Consider the following 21,309-nt stretch of genomic DNA (forward strand, 5'->3'; position numbering starts at 1 on the left):
ACTTACCTTAAAGTCAAGTGCACAAGCTCTCAACATATCCTCTAAGGTTTGGATGGTCCGCTCAGCCTGACCATCGGTCTGCGGATGAAAAGCAGAACTCAAAAGCACTTGGGTACCAAGACCCTTCTGAAAAACTTTTAAAAATTGCGAAGTGAACTGAGTACCCCTATCCGAAATGATAGACAAGGGAACTCCATGCATTCTGACTAGCTCTCGGATATATAATCTAGCGTAATCCTCAGTAGTATATGAAGTATGAATAGGCAAGAAATGAGCAGACTTAGTCAACTTATTAACCACAACCCAAATGGAATCATGATGGCGTCGGGAAGTAGGTAAACCAATCACGAAGTTCATATTTATCTCTTCCCACTTCCAGGTGGGAATACTAAACTCTTGCATCATACCACCAGGTCATTGGTGTTCAACCTTAACCTGTTGGCATGTTGCACACTTAGCTACAAACGCTGCTAATTCTTTCTTCATGCCACTCCACCAATAGATTTTCCGCAAGTCTCGGTACATCTTGGTGGCACCAGGATGAATAGAATATCGCGCCCCGTGAGCTTCAGCCATAATCCTCTGTCTCAGATCATCAACATTCGGGACACACAATCTACCCTGCAATCTCAACACACCATCTCCCTCTTGGGAGAAAACCTCTACTTTTTGATCCTTGACTGACTCCTTCAGTCTGATCAAACTAGCATCTAAGTATTTCTTTTCCTTCACTTCTGAAACCAAGGAGGATTTGGAACTACTTTGAACCCCTATACTACCTTCAGTAAAGTCAAACAACCTAACCCCCAATCTAGCCAAACGATGTACATCACGAGCCAACTCTTTCTTACCTTCTACCACATGCAAAACACTACCCATGGACACTCTACTTAGGGCATCCGCCACAACATTGGCCTTGCCCCGATGGTACAGCACACTCATATCATAGTCCTTTAACAATTCTAACCATCATCTCTGCCTAAGATTCAATTCTCTCTGGGTAAACAGATACTGCAGACTCTTGTGATCAGTGAAAACATCAACATGGACACCATAAAAATAGTGTCTCCAGATTTTCAAAGCAAACACAGCAGCAGCCAACTCAAGGTCATGGGTGGGATAATTTTTCTCATGGGGTTTCAACTGTCTAGAAGCATAAGCTATCACCTTACACTTCTGCATCAATACGCAACGCAACCTAACTCTCGAAGCATCACAGTACACCACAAAACCATCAACACCATCAGGCAAAGTCAAAATAGGGGCTGAAGTGAGTCGAGTTTTCAACTTCTGAAAACTCTTCTCACAAGATTCGGACCACATGAACTTCACTTTCTTTTGGGTCAACCGAGTCATCGGAGACGCTATAGAGGAGAAACCCTCAACAAAATGGCGGTAATAGCCAGCTAAACCCAAGAAACTTTGGATATTAGTCCGAGAAATAGGTCTAGGCTAATTTCTAACAGCTTCGGTCTTTTGGGGATCAACTCTAATACCCTCAGAAGAAATGGTATGACCCAGAAAAGCAACTGACCTTAGCCAAAACTCACACTTACTGAACTTGGCAAATAACTTGTGATCTCTAAGGGTTTGCAAGACAGTTCGGAGATGATCAAAATGTTCATCCTCACTACGGGAGTACACCAGTATATCATCGATGAACACTATGACAAACATATCCAGATATGATCTGAACACTCGATTCATGAGGTCCATAAAAGCTGCTGGGGCATTAGTAAACCCGAAAGACATAATAAGAAACTCAAAATGGCCATAACGAGTTCGAAAAGCGGTTTTTGGGGTGTCACACTCCCTAACTTTGAGTTGATGATAGCCGGAACGAAGGTCTATCTTTGAGAAATAACTTGCACCTTGCAATTGGTCAAGCAAATCATCTATTCTCGAAAGGGGGTACTTATTTTTTACGGTGACTTTATTCAGTTGGAGGTAATCAATGCACATACGCAAAGAGCCATATTTCTTTCTCACAAACAACACAGGAGCACCCCAAGGAGAAACACTAGGCCTTATGAAACCCTTATCTAGTAGATCTTTGAGTTGCTCTTTCAACTCTTTAAGTTCTATAGGGACCATACGGTAAGGAGGAATAGAAATGGGATGAGTATCGAGAAGAAGATTAATCCCGAACTCTATCTCTCTATCAGGAGGTATCCCTGGGAGATCATCCAGAAAGACATCAGATAACTCATTGACGTCGTTAACAGACTGGAGAGTTGGAGTCTCAGACTTAGTGTCTTTGACTCTAACCAAATGGTATATACACCCTTTGGAAATAAGATTTCTAGCTTTGAGGTAAGAGATAAAATGACTCTTGGGTGACACAGAATTCCCAGACCACTCAAACACGGATGCACCCGAAAATTGAAACTTGACCACTCAGGTCCAACAATCAATAGAGGCTTAAGAAGAATACAGCCAGTCCATACCCAGAATCACATCAAAATATACCATGTCTAACTCAATCAGATCAGCCAACAAGACTCTTTGAAGAACGGTAACAGGACACTTTTTATACATTTTCTGGGCAACAATCGAATCACCCACTGAGGTAGAAACTAGGATAGGCTCAAGAATAATCTCAGGACTCATTTCAAAATTCACAGCAATCAAAGGTGTAACATATGAGAAACTGGATCCAAGATCCAACAAAGCATACACATCAAACTGAAATATACGAAGAATACCAGTAACAACATCGGGAGAGTCCTCCTGTTCCTGGCGGGACGGTAAAGCATAGAATCTATTCTGGCGCTGCCCGCCAGCATTGCTAGAAGAGGCGCCCTGAGCTGGGGCTGGGCGAGTCGCTGGAACTGGAGCACTAACAGTCTGAGTCTAGGTCTGAGGGAGATAGTCATGACACCCTTGTCCATCCTGTGGACAATCTCTAACTCTGTGACCTATGTCACCATACCGGAACCCCTATTCTCACCCCAACACTCACCTGAATGAGCCCTACCACACTTAGGACACAGGGGACAATTTGGCTTACTGCCAGCACTATACTAGGACCTGGATGCATATGACCTAGTAACTTGCTCTTGCCTACCTCTAGGCACGGGAGCACTGGCAGATGACGGTGCTGGCATAGACGAACGATCCTGATACTGAGGATGACTCCCTCCCTGCGATCTAGTCTGACCTTGTCTGTGCTGCTCGGACCTAGCTCTCTTATTCCTTCTCATTCTATCTCTCTCCTTAATCTTGTCTGCCTTAATCTGTTGGGCATGAGTCATCAGCCTAGAAAGATTCATCTCACTATTTAGCATAGCAGACCTACACTCCTTAACCATAGAACTAGACACTCCAGTCACAAACTTACTCATACTAGCCCGATTATCAGCCACTAAGTCAGGAGCATACTTGGCCAACTGATTGAACTTTAGACAATACTCCCTAACAGCCATAGAGCCCAGTCGTAGGTTCATAAACTCTTTCACTTTTGCCTCCCTCATCTCCAAAGGGAAAAACTTATCCAGGAATGCATCCTGAAACTCTTGCCAAGTTGTAGGGACAACTCTCTCACCCCTACCTTTCCTCCAAGCAACAACCCAGTCATAAGCAAGGTCTTTCAACCTATACACAGCCAACTCCACACTATGTTCCTCAGATACATGCATCACCTGAGTAATCTTCCGCACCTCCTCTAAAAACAACTGTGGATCCTCATCAGACTTAGACCCATAGAGTTTCGGCGAATTCATCTGCATGAAGTCACGGATCCTGGCAGCAGCTGAATCACCTCCCTGCTGTTGTGGAGTCGGGGTCGGGTTAGCCTGAATATTTGTAGTAACAGCTTGGGCCAACGCCTGAAAGGCTGCCCAAAATTCAGCATGAGACATGGTTTTATTTAATGGTTCAGCAGGTTGAGGTTGCTGACCATCATTATTTCTTCTCGCTCGATGTGGAGGCATATTTCTGAAAGAGGAGAGCACGAATCAATACTAGAGAGAGACACTTTAAGCACGATAGACTTCTGAAAGAAAGAATCACACTTTTTCCTAAAATATCTTGTAGCCTCTTGCTCATAGATATGGCGCGCTACACACCGATAATTAAGACTCTACTTAACGCGGCTTGTCAGATTCCCTAGGATACCTTAAAACCTTAGGCTCTGATATCAAGTTTGTAACACCCCGAAAAATGGGTCCCGGAGCATCACACGGTGCTTGAGCTTACCAGTAGCCCCAAGCTAACCCTTTGAGCCATTTTCATTCAGTTCAACACAAATCAATGGGGTTTCCATAAATAACCCTCAAATATCAACAAAGTAATCATCATCCAAGAATAAAAGAATTTCAGAAAGATAACAAAATACGACTTATTAGTCAACTTCTAATATCTATACTAGTCTGACAAGCCTCTAAGAAAATCAATAAAATCAGTGAGCCATTGAGACATGCCCCAACTGACTCATACTCAGTTTTCAAATATAAACGATTTCGTGAAACCAACATCAGACATCACGTCCTCAGAACATGAGGACTCACCACAATAGAGGATGTAGAATAAAGTGCCCAAAGAATCACTGTCGAACCTGGAACTGAGCGCCTGAACCTACATTCCGAGAAAATTCAGCCCACATCCGAAGATGTGAGTCAGTACCATGGAAAGGAACCGAGTATATAGGGGTGTATGCAGTTGTATAAGCATCATCATCATAATTATTTATAATAAATATGCAGGAAGTATGAAAGACTCACATAGCCCGAAGAAAATCATCATAATCATGAGAGGATGAAATAAGTACAATAACATATGTGAGTCATCATATAATTTGTCAATCACTTTCAGTTCATCAAGAATATCAATTCTCATAATGTAAATATCATTTAAATCTTTCGAAAGAATAACTTTCACAATTCCACTTTCAAATCACTTCACCATTCACCTTAGACACAAGGAAACACACACACTGGGAGATCTTATAACCGACATAAACCATGTGAGCTACATGGAGTCCAACATACAACCCACGTTGCGGAGAGCCTTCCTATCCTTGCCATTGGAGTAGGACTATCGATATCAAATCCACACAAACTAGTGATCACTATATAAATCAGCCTCAGGCTCACTCCTACGGGGGCACGTAGTTCTAGGAAAGTAAGGTCGCTTTATACCTCCCACTCGATGCTAAAGATTTCTCCCGGACTTAGCTCAGATCATTTCAAAGACAATCCACAACAAAATAATTTCAGTAATATATAAATATACATCGGGAGCCATCATGTTTCCCATCTATCAAAATCAACCACGTTGTGGATTTCTTTCACACTCGAGTTCAAAACAACTCCATTAAGATCAAAAGGTCAAATCATTCAAAATATCTCAAATATTCAACATCAACGTGTTTATAACACACACTTTCTCAAAAAAATACAATTTTCAATGGGGATTCACGATCCAAATATCAAAATCATGATAAATATCATTCAAGATTCATGCTTTATATCTCCACACATGTAAACTCATCTTTCAAAATCATAAACATCAAGATTTCATAATAATCATCATAAGATATGGTTCATGCTTCAAATTCGTAAAAATCAAATAAAAATCATGCCTTTGTAAAGAAAATTACTTTTGGGCACAAGAACGAAAGAGAGTTCTTGTTGAAAAACCCCACATACCTTGAATGATGAACTTTAGATCGATACTCATTTTTGAGATGTTAATCGTGCCTTTTGAATGATGGTTCTTGGAGTTCTTGAACTAGGAACTTGGAATCTTGAATAAATTTGCAGAATTAATGGTGAACTTTGGAGGTTTTTGAAGTTGGATGTAGGAGCTTAGGTTCTTGAACTAGGGAGTTCTTAGTTTCGAAGTTTGTAAGTTACTTCAAAAAAAAATTAGGAGTGTGTGAAAAGTTTTCTTAGTTCTTCATTTTCTGGTAGCTGTCAATTTTTCAGGGGACTCCCGAAAGGGAAACCTCACTTCTTCCTTAAGGCATGTAAGTAGTAGTTACATAGGTCTTTGTAATTTTCTCCCAAGTTTGTAAATTATGTTTGAATTAATTAAGTTTATATTTTCTTTCACATATGTTTTATTATTAAGATCCGGATCACCGGCGATTTTCCAACAGTTTTTCTAATCTTTTAAAATTTGTAAATTACTTATAAAAATATCATCAGTATATGGTTATTCTCTCAGTGTTTTAGCAATAACAATGGATTAATCTGTAAATTCCTAGGGACTTGGAGAGCCCGAATAAGATTGAAAGAAGGACTGTTGTTATTTTCTCGGGGTGTGATTAAAGAAGATATTGCTAAAATACCTAAAACTGAAGAGAAAGATATGAATAGGGTAAAAAAAATTAATAAACCAAAAAATACAAAATAATATATATTGGGAGAAAATACACTTGGACCTTTATGACTTGGACACTTACACTGGACTAAGGACAACGAAGGAGGAAGTACTGAGTAGGACTTTACACCATATTAAAACAAACTCACGATAATTCTGCGTTAATATCTTAATATTACTCACCTACTTTAATAACTTACAAAATTACCTACTTACTTTAATAACTTGTTTATTTTGTTATACTAGCTATATCCACGTGTCTAACATATATATACTTAGACTTATATTGTTTATACATATACTAGTCACAATTTATTATTAGTTTTGTTTATATATTATTAATATATCTATATGCTCATTACATATTTATTTGTCTATATATATATATATATATATATATATATATATATATATATATATATATTTATCTTATATCTGGCTTATATCTGCGTACTACCTCTGTTTATTATTATTAACTATACTCATTATCTACTAGCTGCTTATTATATATCTGTTTATTATTTTCTGCTTATTATTACATCTACTATCTACTCATTATCACTATTTGCTCATTATTGGTATCAAAGTCGTTCAGCTACCGTTTGAGCTGGACTACTGTATCATTACTCGATACAGTGGGTCTTGCTGCATTCATTGAGGAATGCACATTCATTAACGGATTTGAGAAGTCTTTATCAGCTATCGTTTGAGCTGGACTAGCCGTATCATTACCCGATACAGTGGGTTTTTCCATTTTTAAAGAAGATGGAGAACTCTTTGGCTGGGTCTCATAAATTGGCTGAGTATGTTGTGAAAGTTCAAAATGAAGAATTTTTATACGGTCTTGTAAAATACTTACATGTTCTAACATCTGTCCTTTTTCTTTTACAAGGTTTTCATTATCTTGTTTTAAAACTTTATTGGCTTGATTCAATCTTTGAAAAGCTCCGGTCATAGAGGAACAATGATCACAAAATATAATTTTGTCTGTGTTTTTGTTAATATTATATTGAGGAATTTTTTGTGCTTCTGGTCTTAAAGCTGGAGTAATAAAATAATTTGGTCCCAGATTTCTCCAGGCATAGTCTAGAGTTTCTGAGAGGTCATAAAAACTTTTATAAAGAGGTGTTCTATAATCTTTTATGGCGTCCATTACCTCTATCCAAGTCTGGAACACTCCTTGTTGCTGTCCTCTAAGAACAACATAGAATTTAAACTTGTTAGTAGTATTTTTCTCAATAAAATAGTAACTTAATGCATTTAGAACTGAAATAAAATAATTAATGTCACTTCTATTATAAGCTATCCATAAATTGTCTAGTATACATATCTGTGGCTTATCCACTTGTACTTCTGGCTTTCGTCTGAAAGTTAAGTTGGATGGTTCGTAACATACCAAGTTGTAGGGTCCAAAAATTATTCTATCTAATTTTGGCTATTCTAGCATCGTAAGTGGTCTGAAACGAGTGTTGCTCATTAGTGTCTTTAGATAGTCTTGTGATGATCACTTAGTCAATAACACAGACTATCACTTAGTCACAGACTATTATGATTTAGTAAATCTGATAGAAGAATGTGAACACGAATTTGAAGAAGGAAAAGGATTAGACAGTAATCAATGTTGTTTCTGTAAATGGTTTCCAAGTAAAAACAAAAGGGCAAAATGCAGGAAATGTTACAAAGAAGCATGCATAAAATGTATAGAGAAAGCATCAGAAATCTTAGAAACTTCGAAATCAACCTATAATTTAAATAAATTTTACAACAAGAAACCAATAACCAGAACAACAAAAGATAGAATATTAGAATTAGATGAAAGACTAAAAGACTAGAGATAAGAATATACAGTAAAGATATAATTAAGGAAGAAGACTTAGTAGAGTATGATTATTAAATATATCTGTTGAAAATAATAAAGTTAAAAAATCAATGAATGTACCATTTGAAGGAATGGTATGCAATGAAGAAAAGAAAATTAGTACAGTCAAAGTTTTAGCGAGAATAAAAATTCAAAACCATGAGTTCGATACTTTAGCTATAGTTGATTCAGGATATACAAGGAGCATTCTAAATAGTAGAATTTTACTAGCAAAATTAATTAAAAAATTTGTCAAAACCTCAAGAATCCATGCAAATGGATTGACATAAAATTAGTCCAACAACTTAAAAGCATGATACAAGACATTCCAGACTTAACGTTACCATTAGAAACAGATTATTTAATAGACGAGACAGATGGAAGCCTTCAAGGATGGGGAGCAGTATTAAAAGCAAAACCTAATAAATATAGTGACAAAAAAGATGAAAAAATTTGTGTTTATTCAAGTGGAAAATATAAAGAAAAAGGAAAATTAAATAGTATAGATACGGAAACACTAGCAGTAATTTATGGTTTAAATAGTTTTAAACTTTATATATTAAATAAGCCCGAAATACTAGTAAGAACAGACTGCAAAGCTATAGTAAAGTTTTATCAGAAAATAAAAGATAAGAATAGTAGTAAAAGGAGATGGTTAAATTTCCTAGATGCTACTTCATTCTATAATATTGTTTTAGAACATTAAAGGAAAAGATAATAACTTAGCAGATCTATCATAATAGTCTGTGACTAAGTGATAGTGTGTGTTATTGACTAAGTGATAGTCTGTGTTTGTTCTTTCTGTTATTGACTAAGTGATAGTCTGTGTTTGTTCTTTCTAGTCCTATTTCATTTATAAATTTATTTTCTCCAAAGTTTGAAGAATCAGAATTATTCTTTTCTTCTTCAAAAACTTTCATACTTCTGATAGAGTATATACTTTCATTATTTGACATATATTCATCTACATTTATCAAATTCTCATTCACATTCTCTATTAATTGTGCATTTCTGGATCTATTATTATTTTTTTTTGGACAAGTATTTGCTAAATGTTTTATACTTCCACAAATAAAACATTCTAATTTATTCTTATAGGTTTTACCAGTGTTATATTTTCTCACATGTTTGTTCTTATCTAAGTATGATTTTCTCGCACTTGATCTCCTCAAGTAATATTTCTTCTTAGGGCGATAGTCTTTTTTACAACCTGTACACTTAAATACGCTATTGTTATTTATTTCATATAGGGCTTCTGCTTTTATTATAGCTTTATTTACTTCAAAACCTTCTTCTAATATTTCTATATTCATAAAATTAGTATTTTCACATTCTTCAATTTCTTCATCAGTTTCTTTTTCATTTGTATATTGGTAGTCTGTGAATCTTACTGAAGCTTTTCCTTTACTGTTTATATACATTAAATGATCGGTTGGCTTTAGTATTTCTTTTTTAGTAAATTTTTCTAAATTCCATTCTAATCCTACATATTTTTCTAAGTTTATTTTTAGGGGTTTTAGTAATTTAATCCCTTTATTTCCCATTAAACTTACTACATCATCTATCTTTAGATTAAACTTTATACTACTATTAGTGGCAAGTTTTCTTATAAAATACACATATAAGTAAATTATTTTCATTATTCATTTCTTCATATCTTCTAGTTTGTACACCTATTTTAATATGTTTTCCGAATTCTAAGGTATTTATCATATTATTTGGACTACAATTAAAAAGTCCTCCATTATTAGTCATGTCTACTTAAGTTATTCCTATTATAGAGCTTTCTGTGTCTGACCATCTATTATCATATATTGTGATTAATACTTTAGTTCCTAAATTTTTTCTAGTTAATCTTTTTATGCCTATTACTATTAATCCCAAGTGCATAAGATTCATGTCTAATTTCATGATTCTTTTAAAGAGTCTGAGCTTATTAAATTTATGCTACAACTATTTTCTCCGATAACACATATGTTCTTCTCTATAATGTATGTATAGTTGTGCTTTTGAAAACATTCCTTCATTATATAATATTTTAGCATTTAACAGTTTTAATTTATTTTGTTGGAATAATTGTATTTCTTTATCTACGTTTATTACTTTTTCTAACTGTTGTCTTGAAGTCATTCTTGGTTTATTTATTATTTTTGATAGCACATTATTTGTTAAACTGTTTTGAGTAAAACTTGATCTTTGTCTTGTAAAACTTGGATCTTTTTCTATTTGGGAATACTGAAAAAAGGTCCATGATTTTGACTTAGTTGATATAGTTATTTTAGCTTCTTTTAATTCTTTTTGAGGGTTATTTCTATCTTTTTTAGTTGTTCTATTAATTCTTCTATATTTTTATCTTGACTGTCTTTTTCTAGGGAGCTGGTGTTGACATATTTAACCATAATAGAAGAATAAGCTATTATAGGAGATGTTGTGACCAAGTAAGTATTCCTTTAGGGTAAAAATACATGAAAACGCATCTTTTTGTAAGAGAAATACAAAGAGAATATAATTATTTATATAAAGAAATAAGACAAAGAAACGATTTCTTAAGAATAGAACAAAAACTAATAAATCAAATAGAAATATTAGAAACTACAGAATTACCAGAAGCAATCAAATACATTATTTGAGACTTTATAAATTTACTAAATTGCCTAAATCATATAAATTTGCTAAAATATAGATTAGAAAGCATTAGATATTGTATAAACTATAGAAATTTTAGAATTGATTCCGTTACCGGATAGATAAGATTTTAAGATATATATATATGTTATTGTATATATATATATTACCGGGTAGATAAGATTTTATTGTATATATATGTTACCGGGTAGATAAGATTTTAAGAGATATGCACCCTTTTTATTTGGCTTAATGAATATACCACCTAAAAATACAAAACCATTAAAAGAAATTGAAAATAATTTATATAGTTTATACATAAAATATAAAAGACTTAATACTACAAAAGAAGACCTTATAACCTTAGATAAACTAATCACTACAATATCATTTAATAAAGCTAAAAAAGTCTTAGAAATGCCAGATAAATTAGACAAGACTAAAGATTTACAAAAATTTTTAGGACTCTTAAATTATGATAGAGCTTTCATCAAAGATTTAGGAAAAGTAGCATGACCAAAGGGTTCAGATAAACCTCCAGGGCACCACCGTGTAAATCCGCTCCTGGTCCCACAAAGTTGGGTTTGTGGTGGGGTGGGTATAGCTTACCCAAACCTTACCCCTACCTTAGAGATAGAGAGACTGTTTTGATATACCCAACTCATATTCTCTATCTAATATACTAATAGAGAATTTTGTTAGATTAAAGTTATTCATGAAAGTTGTCCATAAGCTATTAGTTACTCCATAAAAGTTGAGTACAACTAAGGATCAAGATATGCATGGATCGCTTGAAGGAAGTCTTAAGCCTTGGGAGATTGTGTAGCAATGGGGGACTGTGTGGCGTGAAAGCTAGAGCAGCTACCAGCCTTCACCGCTGGACGTGGTTGTTTCACCAGTGGAACCAATGACTGCACAACATCGGCCATCAGTGGCCTGTAATCAGCCTCCGGTTGTACACACATTGCAGCTATAGCAGCAACCTGAATAACTTCTTTCATCGAATACTGACCCTCCAGCGCTGTATCCATTATCTCTACAACTTTTTCCCTATCAGTGAGACGGGGCAATGCCTAACAGACAAATGGGAATAGGAAGAGGTCAGCAGGGCCTTAAAAGGTTGTTTCGAAAATAACTTTTAACATGGGATTATCGAAAACACAGGATAGCATGTCTAAAAACAATTAAAGAAACAATTGCGGGAACCTACCCAAGAAACAAGAACACCTTCGCCAGGAGATCTCTTCATATCAACTGGAACTCTGCCCGTCAACAACTCTAGGAGGACAACCCCATAACTGTAAACATCTGATTTGGTAGTCAAGTGTCCTGTTAATGCATATCTGCAATGGTTCAATGGAAGAAATTGGCATTGAAACGGTAAAAGTCTAAGAAAAGAAGGTACTGTAAGTTAAGAGAAGACAACATCTCAACAATCACGCGTGGAACTGCTATAATCTGACATAATTCAGCCAAAATAAAGGGTTCTTACTCTGGAGCAACATATCCTTGTGTCCCCAAAACTCGGGTAGAGACATGCCCGCCAGCTTTATCAGATCCAAGCTTGGCCAATCCAAAGTCAGAAACTTTGGCATGGAAATTTTTGTCCAAAAGTATATTGCTACTCTTAAGATCTCTATGAATAACTGGCGGATTGACATGCTCATGGAGATATTCCAGACCTTTAGCAGCCTCCAAAGCTATTCTCAATCGAGTCTTCCAGTCCAACTTTGGACAAAAATTACTGGAACCTACAAATTGAAGTGTCACAATTTCATTAATGAGTTGATGACTTCAAAAGCAAAACTTGAAACAATGTAAAAAAAGGTATAAGAATAGGGATGAGTCATTTGACAAAACTTGGATCAGTACAAAAGTAAGCAGGAATTCAACATGCCAGAGGAATATCGCAAAAAAACTTTACTTTGCTTCAAGTTATAAACATATAAATTAGCAAGTGATTTTCCACACTTCAGAAAATAATCTCATTTACCTGTGAGGACACTCGTAAATAATCACTCATTCATGCGTTGACAACATCCGAGATGTCGCAAAAAGAAAAAACATGATTTAGGTGACTCATCCAACACGTTTGTGTACATTCACATGAAACAACAGTGAGAATTGTAGAGTTGAGAGGACCAAGAGGGCTCTTAACCCCATAAAGGGAAGCCCAAGCATACAGAATTTATGGATACAAGGACAGATCAAAGTATCAAACAGCCAACTTATGACAATGGTTTCTAACAGTGACAGCATCAAGAGTAGCGGTAAATGAATGGGTGATCACTCAATGAATTCTTTTATGCAAATAAGGGAGATTAAACTGCCTTGATAAACTGAGGTTCCCATTAAAAACTGTGATGATTGGATATTTAATTATTGCTCCTTGCAAGTGAGCAAGGGTTGGGGGAGAAATAGAACTGGATGTTCAGGTAATATCTGTCAGATTAGGAGCTGCTGTTAGAAAAAAATTCAGTGAGCAATGCTCTTTCTAAGCTGATGTCGAGACAATAAACATTGAATTTGCTTTTCTCAGGTAGGAAATTGACTGTTGTTCCATGTTCTACCAAATACCAATATATGTAATATGGTGTCTGCATTAAGAAAAACCCTTTATCTGAACAATGTATTACCCCATTATTTTCTGCTGACGAGTTACCAGCCAAGTGAAACTAAGCCAATATGACAAACTTCCATATGTCTAAGAATGTCAATCCATTCATCACTGTCATATCTATGAAACTTTTTAGACGATGGCTTTTTGAAGGGAGAGGAGAGAGGACAGGAAACAGGTTCTGCGGAGGGAGGAAGAATGTGGCAATAAAAAACTTCAAAGATTCACGTGACAAGTTACACAGTGCAGCACCATAATAACAACAAGATAACTAGTATATTCCCACATGTGGGGTCTGGGAGAGTGGGTACGCATACCTTATCCGTACCTTTGTGGGGTAGAGAGGTTGTTTCCGATAGACTCTCAGCTCAAGAAAATCGGTTTTCAGGGAAAATGGTTTGAAAGAAATGCAATAGTAAAAGCAATAATAAAAGATTGAAGAAAAAGAAGTGCTGATGGTACAAATAATCAAATTTATTGGCCTGATATCGAAAATTGCCATAATAGCAAATGACAATATGCAAAGACTGCTACTAGATTCCACAAATGTCCAAAAGCATATACAACTGAAAACCACTACATACCTTTGATTGGATACAAGTGCTCCTGCAAACCACCATTTGCCATGAATTCATAAACAAGCAATTTATGGCTGCTTTCTGAACAATAGCCAATCAATGACAGCAAATATGGTGAGCGCAAGAGGCACAGCAACTCCACCTAATATTGGATGAAAGCAATTGACCACCAAAGTAAAGGAGAGGCAGTAAAAATTGCGTAAAAGAATAATTAGAGTCCTCTAACTCTTCTTGAAGTTCCAAAAAGGGTTCAAGGGTTTCACTAAAACTCTGTACTTTGGAACTGTTCGACACATAGGTCAAAAATACTTAGAAAATCACATAACATTGGAAGGGATCTGTCGAGACTTTGGAACTAGTGTTTTGTTGATTCACAGTATGCAATTTTGCTTATATTAGAGATTACATCTTAACGTGTAATCTTCCGAAGATCGGGACATCTGTAAACTTGTTTTCTTGCTAACGACAACAATAATGCATCTTCTTTGGATTGTATTGACTAAGTCAAACCTTTTTTGTAGGTAAATTAGACCAACACATCTATGGCTCTAATCAACCTAACAATAAGTTTGACTGAATGCTTCAAAACATGAATTAAGATAGATTTCAACATTATAGACGTTACTCTGTTATGTCAGAAAAGTATTGACTGATATCTTACCTCCACTTTGAATTCTTCCTCCCCTTGTTTTCCAGCTTGATCCATCAGCTTAATCGCAACCTTCCGCCCATCTTGAAGCACTCCTCTGTACACTGACCCGAAAGCACCATGGCCAATGACATTAGATTTTCCAAACCCGCCAGTGGCTGAATGCAGCTGCTTAAATGTGAAAACCTGAAGTCCCTTCTCGGCAATGACTTTCAGATTGGCAAAATTGTTGCCCTTGTCATCACAAGCACTCTCAGTATCTGGATGAAGTAACAAAAATATATCAAGACTTTAGCATTCCCAAAACTCGAAATAGCACAGAAAAAACACAATGCACAGGGTGTAAATTTGTACCTAATGAAGCATTTTCTCTGTAACACAAGCCGATTAGTTGGTGCTAATTTTATCAAAAACAACTAGAGCACGGTGTCCAGGGTGAAAATTTTGGGCATTAGGAACCATTTTCTCAGTATAACAATCCGGACAATTAGTGCTAAGGTTATTGACAACTACTAAGAACAGTGAGCAGGGTGTAAATTTGTGCATTATGAAGCATTTTCTTAGTAAAACAAGACAAACAGTAGAGCTAAATTTATGAACTAACATTATGAGGCTCAATTCCGAACTAGTCAAGGTCAGTGCTAAGGTTATTGACAACTACTAAGAACAGTGAGCAGGGTGTAAATTTGTGCATTATGAAGCATTTTCTTAGTAAAACAAGACAAACAGTAGAGCTAAATTTATGAACTAACATTATGAGGCTCAATTCCGAACTAGTCAAGGTCAGTTAGATGAATCTTCTCCATTAAGTTGACGAAACTCTTCAACTAAGTATCTTCTTCCAGTCATTAAGACATTTCATTAGAATTTTAACATTCTGTAACCAACACTAAATCTTTACCACTTGTCACAATGACAATGCAAGGTTCTTCTTCCCCTTCTCTAAAAAGGTAAAAACTGAACCCCCCCCCCCCCCCCCCCTTCTTCTTTCCCCTGTTGCTTACTACAATCCTCCTTTGACCCATATATCTTCATAAAGATCAAAACTTTCTGCAATACATTCAAGGATCCCAAAGCCACAACTCAACACATGTAACTAATTATATTAACATTTATTAAAGCACAATAAATTTGTGCATTAAGAAGGAGTCCGGAGCCAATAGGGCTATTTTTTTGACCAAAAATTCCAAAGGGTACACTTGACAAAAACCGAAGGGGACAAAACCCTGGTGACTGAGTGATTTGCAAATCGCTTGGTGTCCAGCAATTTGCAAGTCGCTTGGTACCCAACGCTTTGCATGGCGTGATTTCACCATGCAGCATGTGAGTTTCTTTGTAAAATGCATCAAGTTAACTAATGTGATGCCCATAAAAAAATCCTCAATCTCTATTGTCAAGTACAGAAACATCTCTATTTCCAAGTGCAGAAACATTGTAAACAAAAAGATATCCTTTTAGAAATATTCTATCAAAACACAAGTTAAGGTATTGTCAGTAGTAAGGTATGTTAATGTATGTAATCTTTTATTTTGACTTACAAAAATATTACATCAAATTCTTAAGCTTAAATATTACATTCTTTAAATAATTTTTATTAATTTTATTTTTTATCATAACAAACTGATTTTTTTCCATATAAATATTAATCCTCTGTTAAAATTACCAAATAAACACCGATCTCAAACAGTTTGGGACAAGAATTATGTTCAAGTACACGTCGTGCCGATACTGACTTCTGGCAACACATAAAGTATCGTCCATTGCATTAGCGAATCGTTCAATATTTAAGTTTGTGTGGGTTTAGAGGAATTATTGAAGTAGGTACATTCCATACGATATTAGACTTATAAATGCATTGGTTGGGAGGTGGCGTCCCGAAACTCACACATTTAACATGCGAATTGGAGAGGCAACCATTACATTACAAGATGTCGAAATTATGTTCGGCATGGTAGGGTTGTAGATAGAAGTCCTCACATGCAGACATATGCTGCATGGTTTGGTGAAATCACTGGACACCGGGCGACTTGCAATTCGCTGGACACCAAGTGGTTTGAAAATCATTGGGCACCAAGCGATTTGCAAATCACTGGACACCAGCGATTTGCAAATGTTCGGCGATTTGCAAATTGCTGAACACCAAACGATTTGCAAATCACTCAGCCATCAACGTTTTGTCCCCTTCGATTTCTTTTCAAATCAAGTGTCCCCTTTGAAACTTTTGATTAAAAAAAAGTAGCCCTTTTGGCTCCGAACTCTTCTTAATGGAGAGTCCGGAGCATAAAGGGCTATTTTTTTGACCAAAAATTTTAATGGGAACACTTGATTTAGAAAGAAGCCAAAGGGAACAAAACGATATGGGTTGAGCGATTTGCAAATCGCCTGGTGTCCAGAGATTTGCAAGTTGCTTGGTCTCCAACGATTTGCATGGCTTTTTTCCATTATTTAAACAATTTCTTGTTGTTTCGTTTTAGCTCGTTCTAAACTCCCGTTTCAACTCGAGTATTTACTCTTGTTTAGCTTACTCTCCTTTCTTGTATTTAAAATGAATCAAGATATAGTAACAGTAAATTTATATTGGGATGGTAAAGTTTTATATGAAGTTGGTTCTGTAATATATAGTCGACGACCTGTAGTTGTACAAATGTTTCATTACCTCTTAAATGTGAGCGGTTGCAACGCTTACTAAGAAACAAAAAGGGTATAAGTGATCCAAAAAATGTTGTGGTTATCACTGGACGATATCCAACGTCTTTTCCTGCAAATGGAGTTATAACATACAATGAGACTTGTATTTGGAACGATGATTCTTTGTCTATATTTCCCCACACTATTGAAATTTTTGGTAGTCACATTAGCTTAACAAGTCTTGACATATATGCGTCAACTGAACGTTGTCATATCGTTCAAGAACCCACCAATAATGAATTTGAACGATAGGACAATGTTCAATTGACGTATATATGTGGCTACCAAAAATTTTAACAGTGCAAGAAAATATAGACGAGGAATCATCATTCCAAATACAAGTCTCACCGTACGTTATAACTCCATTTGCACGAAAAGATGTTGGATATCGTCCAGCGATAATCACTACATTTTTCAAATCACTTATACCCATTTTGTTTCTTGGTAAGCGTTGCAACCACGCACATTTAAGAGATAATGGAAATATTTGTACAACTACAGGCCGCTGACTATATATTACACAACCAGCTTCGTATAAAACTTTACCACCCCAATATAAGTTTACTCTTATTGTATCTAGATTCATTTTAAACACAAGAAATGAGAGGAAGCTAAACAAGAGTAAATACTCGAGTTGAACCGAGAATAGTTGAAACGGGAGTTTAGAACGAGATAAAACGAATACTCACAACAACAAACTGCTTTAATAATGGAAAAAAGTCATGCAAATCGTTCGAGACCAAGCAACTTGCAAATCGCTAGACACTATGCGATTTGCAAATCGCTCAACCAACATCGTATTGTCCCCTTTGGTTTCTTTCCAAATAAAATGTTCCAATTGGAATTTTTTGTCAAAAAATAACCCTTTTTGCTCTGAACTCTCCATTAAGAAGAGCCCGAAGCCAAAAGGACTAACTTTTTTATCAAATTTTCAAAGGATACATTTGATTTGAAAAGAAACCAAAGGGGACAAAACTTTAGTGGCCAAGTGATTTGCAAATTGCTTGGTGTCCAGCGATCTGCAAATCGTTTGGTGTCCAGCAATCTGCAAATCGCATTTGCAAATCGTCTAGTGTCTAGTGATTTGCAAGTCGCTTGGTGTCCAGCGATTTGCAAATCGTCTGGTGTCCAATATCGTAAAGCATGTACCTAGTTCAACAATTTCTCTAAACCCACACAAAGTTAAATATTGAAGGATTCGATAATGCAATGGATGATACTTTATGTGCTGCCAGAATTCAGTATCGGCACGACGTGTACTTAAACACAGTTGTCCCGCGTTCTTGTCCCAAACTGTTTGAGATTGGTGTTTATGTGGTAATTTTAACAAAGTATTCATATTTATATGAAAAAAAATCAGTTTGTTATGATCAAAAGTAAAATTAATAAAAATTATTTAAAAACTTAAAAATTCGATGTAATACCTTACTGGAATGCAAATTCAGTGACTTGATGCTGGAAGACGAGGTGGTTGTGAAGATGGATTCCCAGGTTGTCTGTAAGAGGAATAGTTTTAAGTACCTTAGGTCTATGATTCAGGGAAATGGAGAGATTGACGAAGATGTCACTCACCATATTGGAACTGCGTGGATGAAATGGAGGCTTGCCTCGGGAGTTTGGTGTGATAAGAAGGTGTCTCTCAAGCTTAAAGGTAAATTCCATAGAATGGTAGTCCGCCCGGCCATGTTGTATGGAGCGGAGTGTTGGCCAGTTAAGAATTCTCATATCCAGAAGTTGAAGATGGCGAAAATGAGGATGTTGCGGTGGATGTGTGGGTTTACTAGAGGAGACAAGGTTAGGAATGAGACTATTCGGGAGAAGGTGCGGGTGACTTCGGTGGAGGACAAGTTGTGAGAAGTGAGGTTGAGATGGTTTGGGCATGTGATGAGGAGGGATACTGATGCGCAAGTGTGTAGGTGTGAGAGGTTAGCTTTGGATAGTTTCAGGCGGGGTAGGGGTAGGCCGAAGAAATACTGGAGGAAGGTGGTTAGACGTGATATGAATCAGTTACAGCTTACTGAGGACATAACCCTAGATAGGAAGTTGTGGAAAACGCGAAATAGGTTAGAGGGCTAGTGCGGGTAGGTGGGGCGTAGCTAGTAGATAGGAGTGCTTTGGGGTAGCCTTGCTATTAGTTATCGGAGGATTGTGCAGAGGGGTGTGCACCCGGTTTGATACTGTATAGTACTACTGTATAGTTTTATTACACTATTACATCCTGTTTCATGTTTTATTTCGATTTTGTTTTCTGTCTTTTGTCCTGAGCCGAAAGTCTATCGGAAACAGTCTCTATACTTCTTCGGAGGTAGTGGTATGGACTGCGTACATTTTACATTTTACTCTCCCCAGACCCCAATATGTGGGATTACACTGGGTATGTTGTTGTTGTTGTTAGCACACCTTACTGAGAATACCTTAAATTGTGTTTTGATAGAATATTTCTAGAAAGATTTTTTTGTTTACAATGTTTCTGCATTTGAGAATAGAGATTGAGCATGCTGCGTGATTTCAGACACCAGGCGACGTGCATATCATAGGACACCAAGTGATTTGAAAATCGCATGACACCAAACGACTTGCAAATCGCTTGTCCAGCGATTTTCAAATCACAGGACAACGATCGATTTGCAAATCGCTGGATACCAAGTGATTTGCAAATCGCTCAGCCACCAATGTTTTGTCTCCTTTGATTTCTTTTCAAATGAAGTGTCCCCTTTGAAATTTTTGGTAAAAATAACAGCTCCTTTGACTCCAGACTCCATTACGAATCATTTTCTCAGTAAAACAAGAAAAACAGTTAGAGCCTATTTGATGAACTAACATCATAAGGCTCACCTTCCGAACTAGTCAAGGTCAGTTAGATAAATCTTCTCCATTAAGTTGAAAAAACTCTTCAACTATAAGCGTCTGCTTCCGGCCATTAACACATTTAACTCAGCATTTCAACATTTAACCTTTCTTATTTGTCACAATGACAATGCAAGTTTCTTCTTTTCTTTTCGTAAAAATGAAAAAAAAAAAAACGACTCCCCCACCCACCCCACCCCCTTTCTTTTCCCCTTTGCTTAGTGCCATCCCCTCTTGACCCGTTCCCCCATAAAGATCAAAACTTTCTGCAATACATTCAAGAATCAAGAACCCCAAAAGCCACAACTCAACACCTGTACCTAATTCTTGAAAACACTTACGACCAACTTACAGAAATGTAAAAATACTTACAAGTCCGGTTCTTGAAACGCTTGGCCGCTTTGTTCCTTATATAGCAATAGTAACTAACTGCAACAAACAAGGAAGCAATAGAAAGAGAAGCAAAAACCAGTATAGTAACCGCAATGGCCCTTTCTTTCTTATGGTACTCATCATTTTGACCTTCCATTGGTGCCAAAAAGTGTTGGTGCACTAGCAAAAGAGAAGACACCCAAAGAGAGAAGTTGAAGAGGTGGTAGTACTGTTGTTCTTTTTTAAATATTGATGAAAGATTATATTTCGTTTGGTGTACTATACTAGTACTCTGTGATGTTGACAATACTAAATGGGACCGAGTCATAAAAGAGTCTTTTTCTTCTCTCTCTTCTCTTATTTCTGATTTTTCCCAGGTTTGTATTTGTCTTCTTTTGTGCGCGCGGGGAATAGCTGCACAGTTTACGAAAAAAGGAAACTTTTTTGCTTTTAAGTCCCTAGGGTCGTAGTGGCTATTGAAAAGAATGTTTGTCTTTAGCAAAAGAGTTGATGGTGCACTAACGGGGAGCGAAAAGGGATTAAAATGGCTCTAAAAGATTGAATGATTTTCAATAACATTCAATAGTATTCAATGATTTTATTGAGCATCAGGAGGCTTTAAATAGTCACCTTACAGTAGAAAAATCAGCAGCATTCAAAATTTAAATTCACTAAAATGTTTCAACAAATCAAACAACTTAACTTAAATTCAAAATTCAAATTCATCCTAAAATTAAACAACTTATTTTGC

At 36.3% G+C, this 21,309-nt stretch overlaps 1 protein-coding gene across 1 annotated transcript; it reads right to left on the bottom strand.

Annotated features, from left to right (window-relative positions):
* Window positions 1–11,500: 11,500 nt before the first annotated feature.
* On the bottom strand, window positions 11,501–20,958 carry LOC107878425 (probable serine/threonine-protein kinase PBL7). The gene is made up of 6 exons (XM_016725412.2): window positions 20,559–20,958; window positions 14,664–14,911; window positions 14,009–14,144; window positions 12,300–12,558; window positions 12,018–12,150; window positions 11,501–11,880 (listed from the first exon to the last, which is right to left on the bottom strand). Exons 1-6 carry the CDS (start codon window positions 20,884–20,886, stop codon window positions 11,611–11,613), a joined length of 1,374 nt encoding a protein of 457 aa, XP_016580898.2. The 5' UTR covers window positions 20,887–20,958; the 3' UTR covers window positions 11,501–11,610.
* Window positions 20,959–21,309: the final 351 nt, after the last annotated feature.

This window comes from Capsicum annuum, chromosome 7 (genome assembly GCF_002878395.1).
Source record: "Capsicum annuum cultivar UCD-10X-F1 chromosome 7, UCD10Xv1.1, whole genome shotgun sequence".
In the NCBI taxonomy this organism is placed as follows: Eukaryota; Viridiplantae; Streptophyta; class Magnoliopsida; order Solanales; family Solanaceae; genus Capsicum; species Capsicum annuum.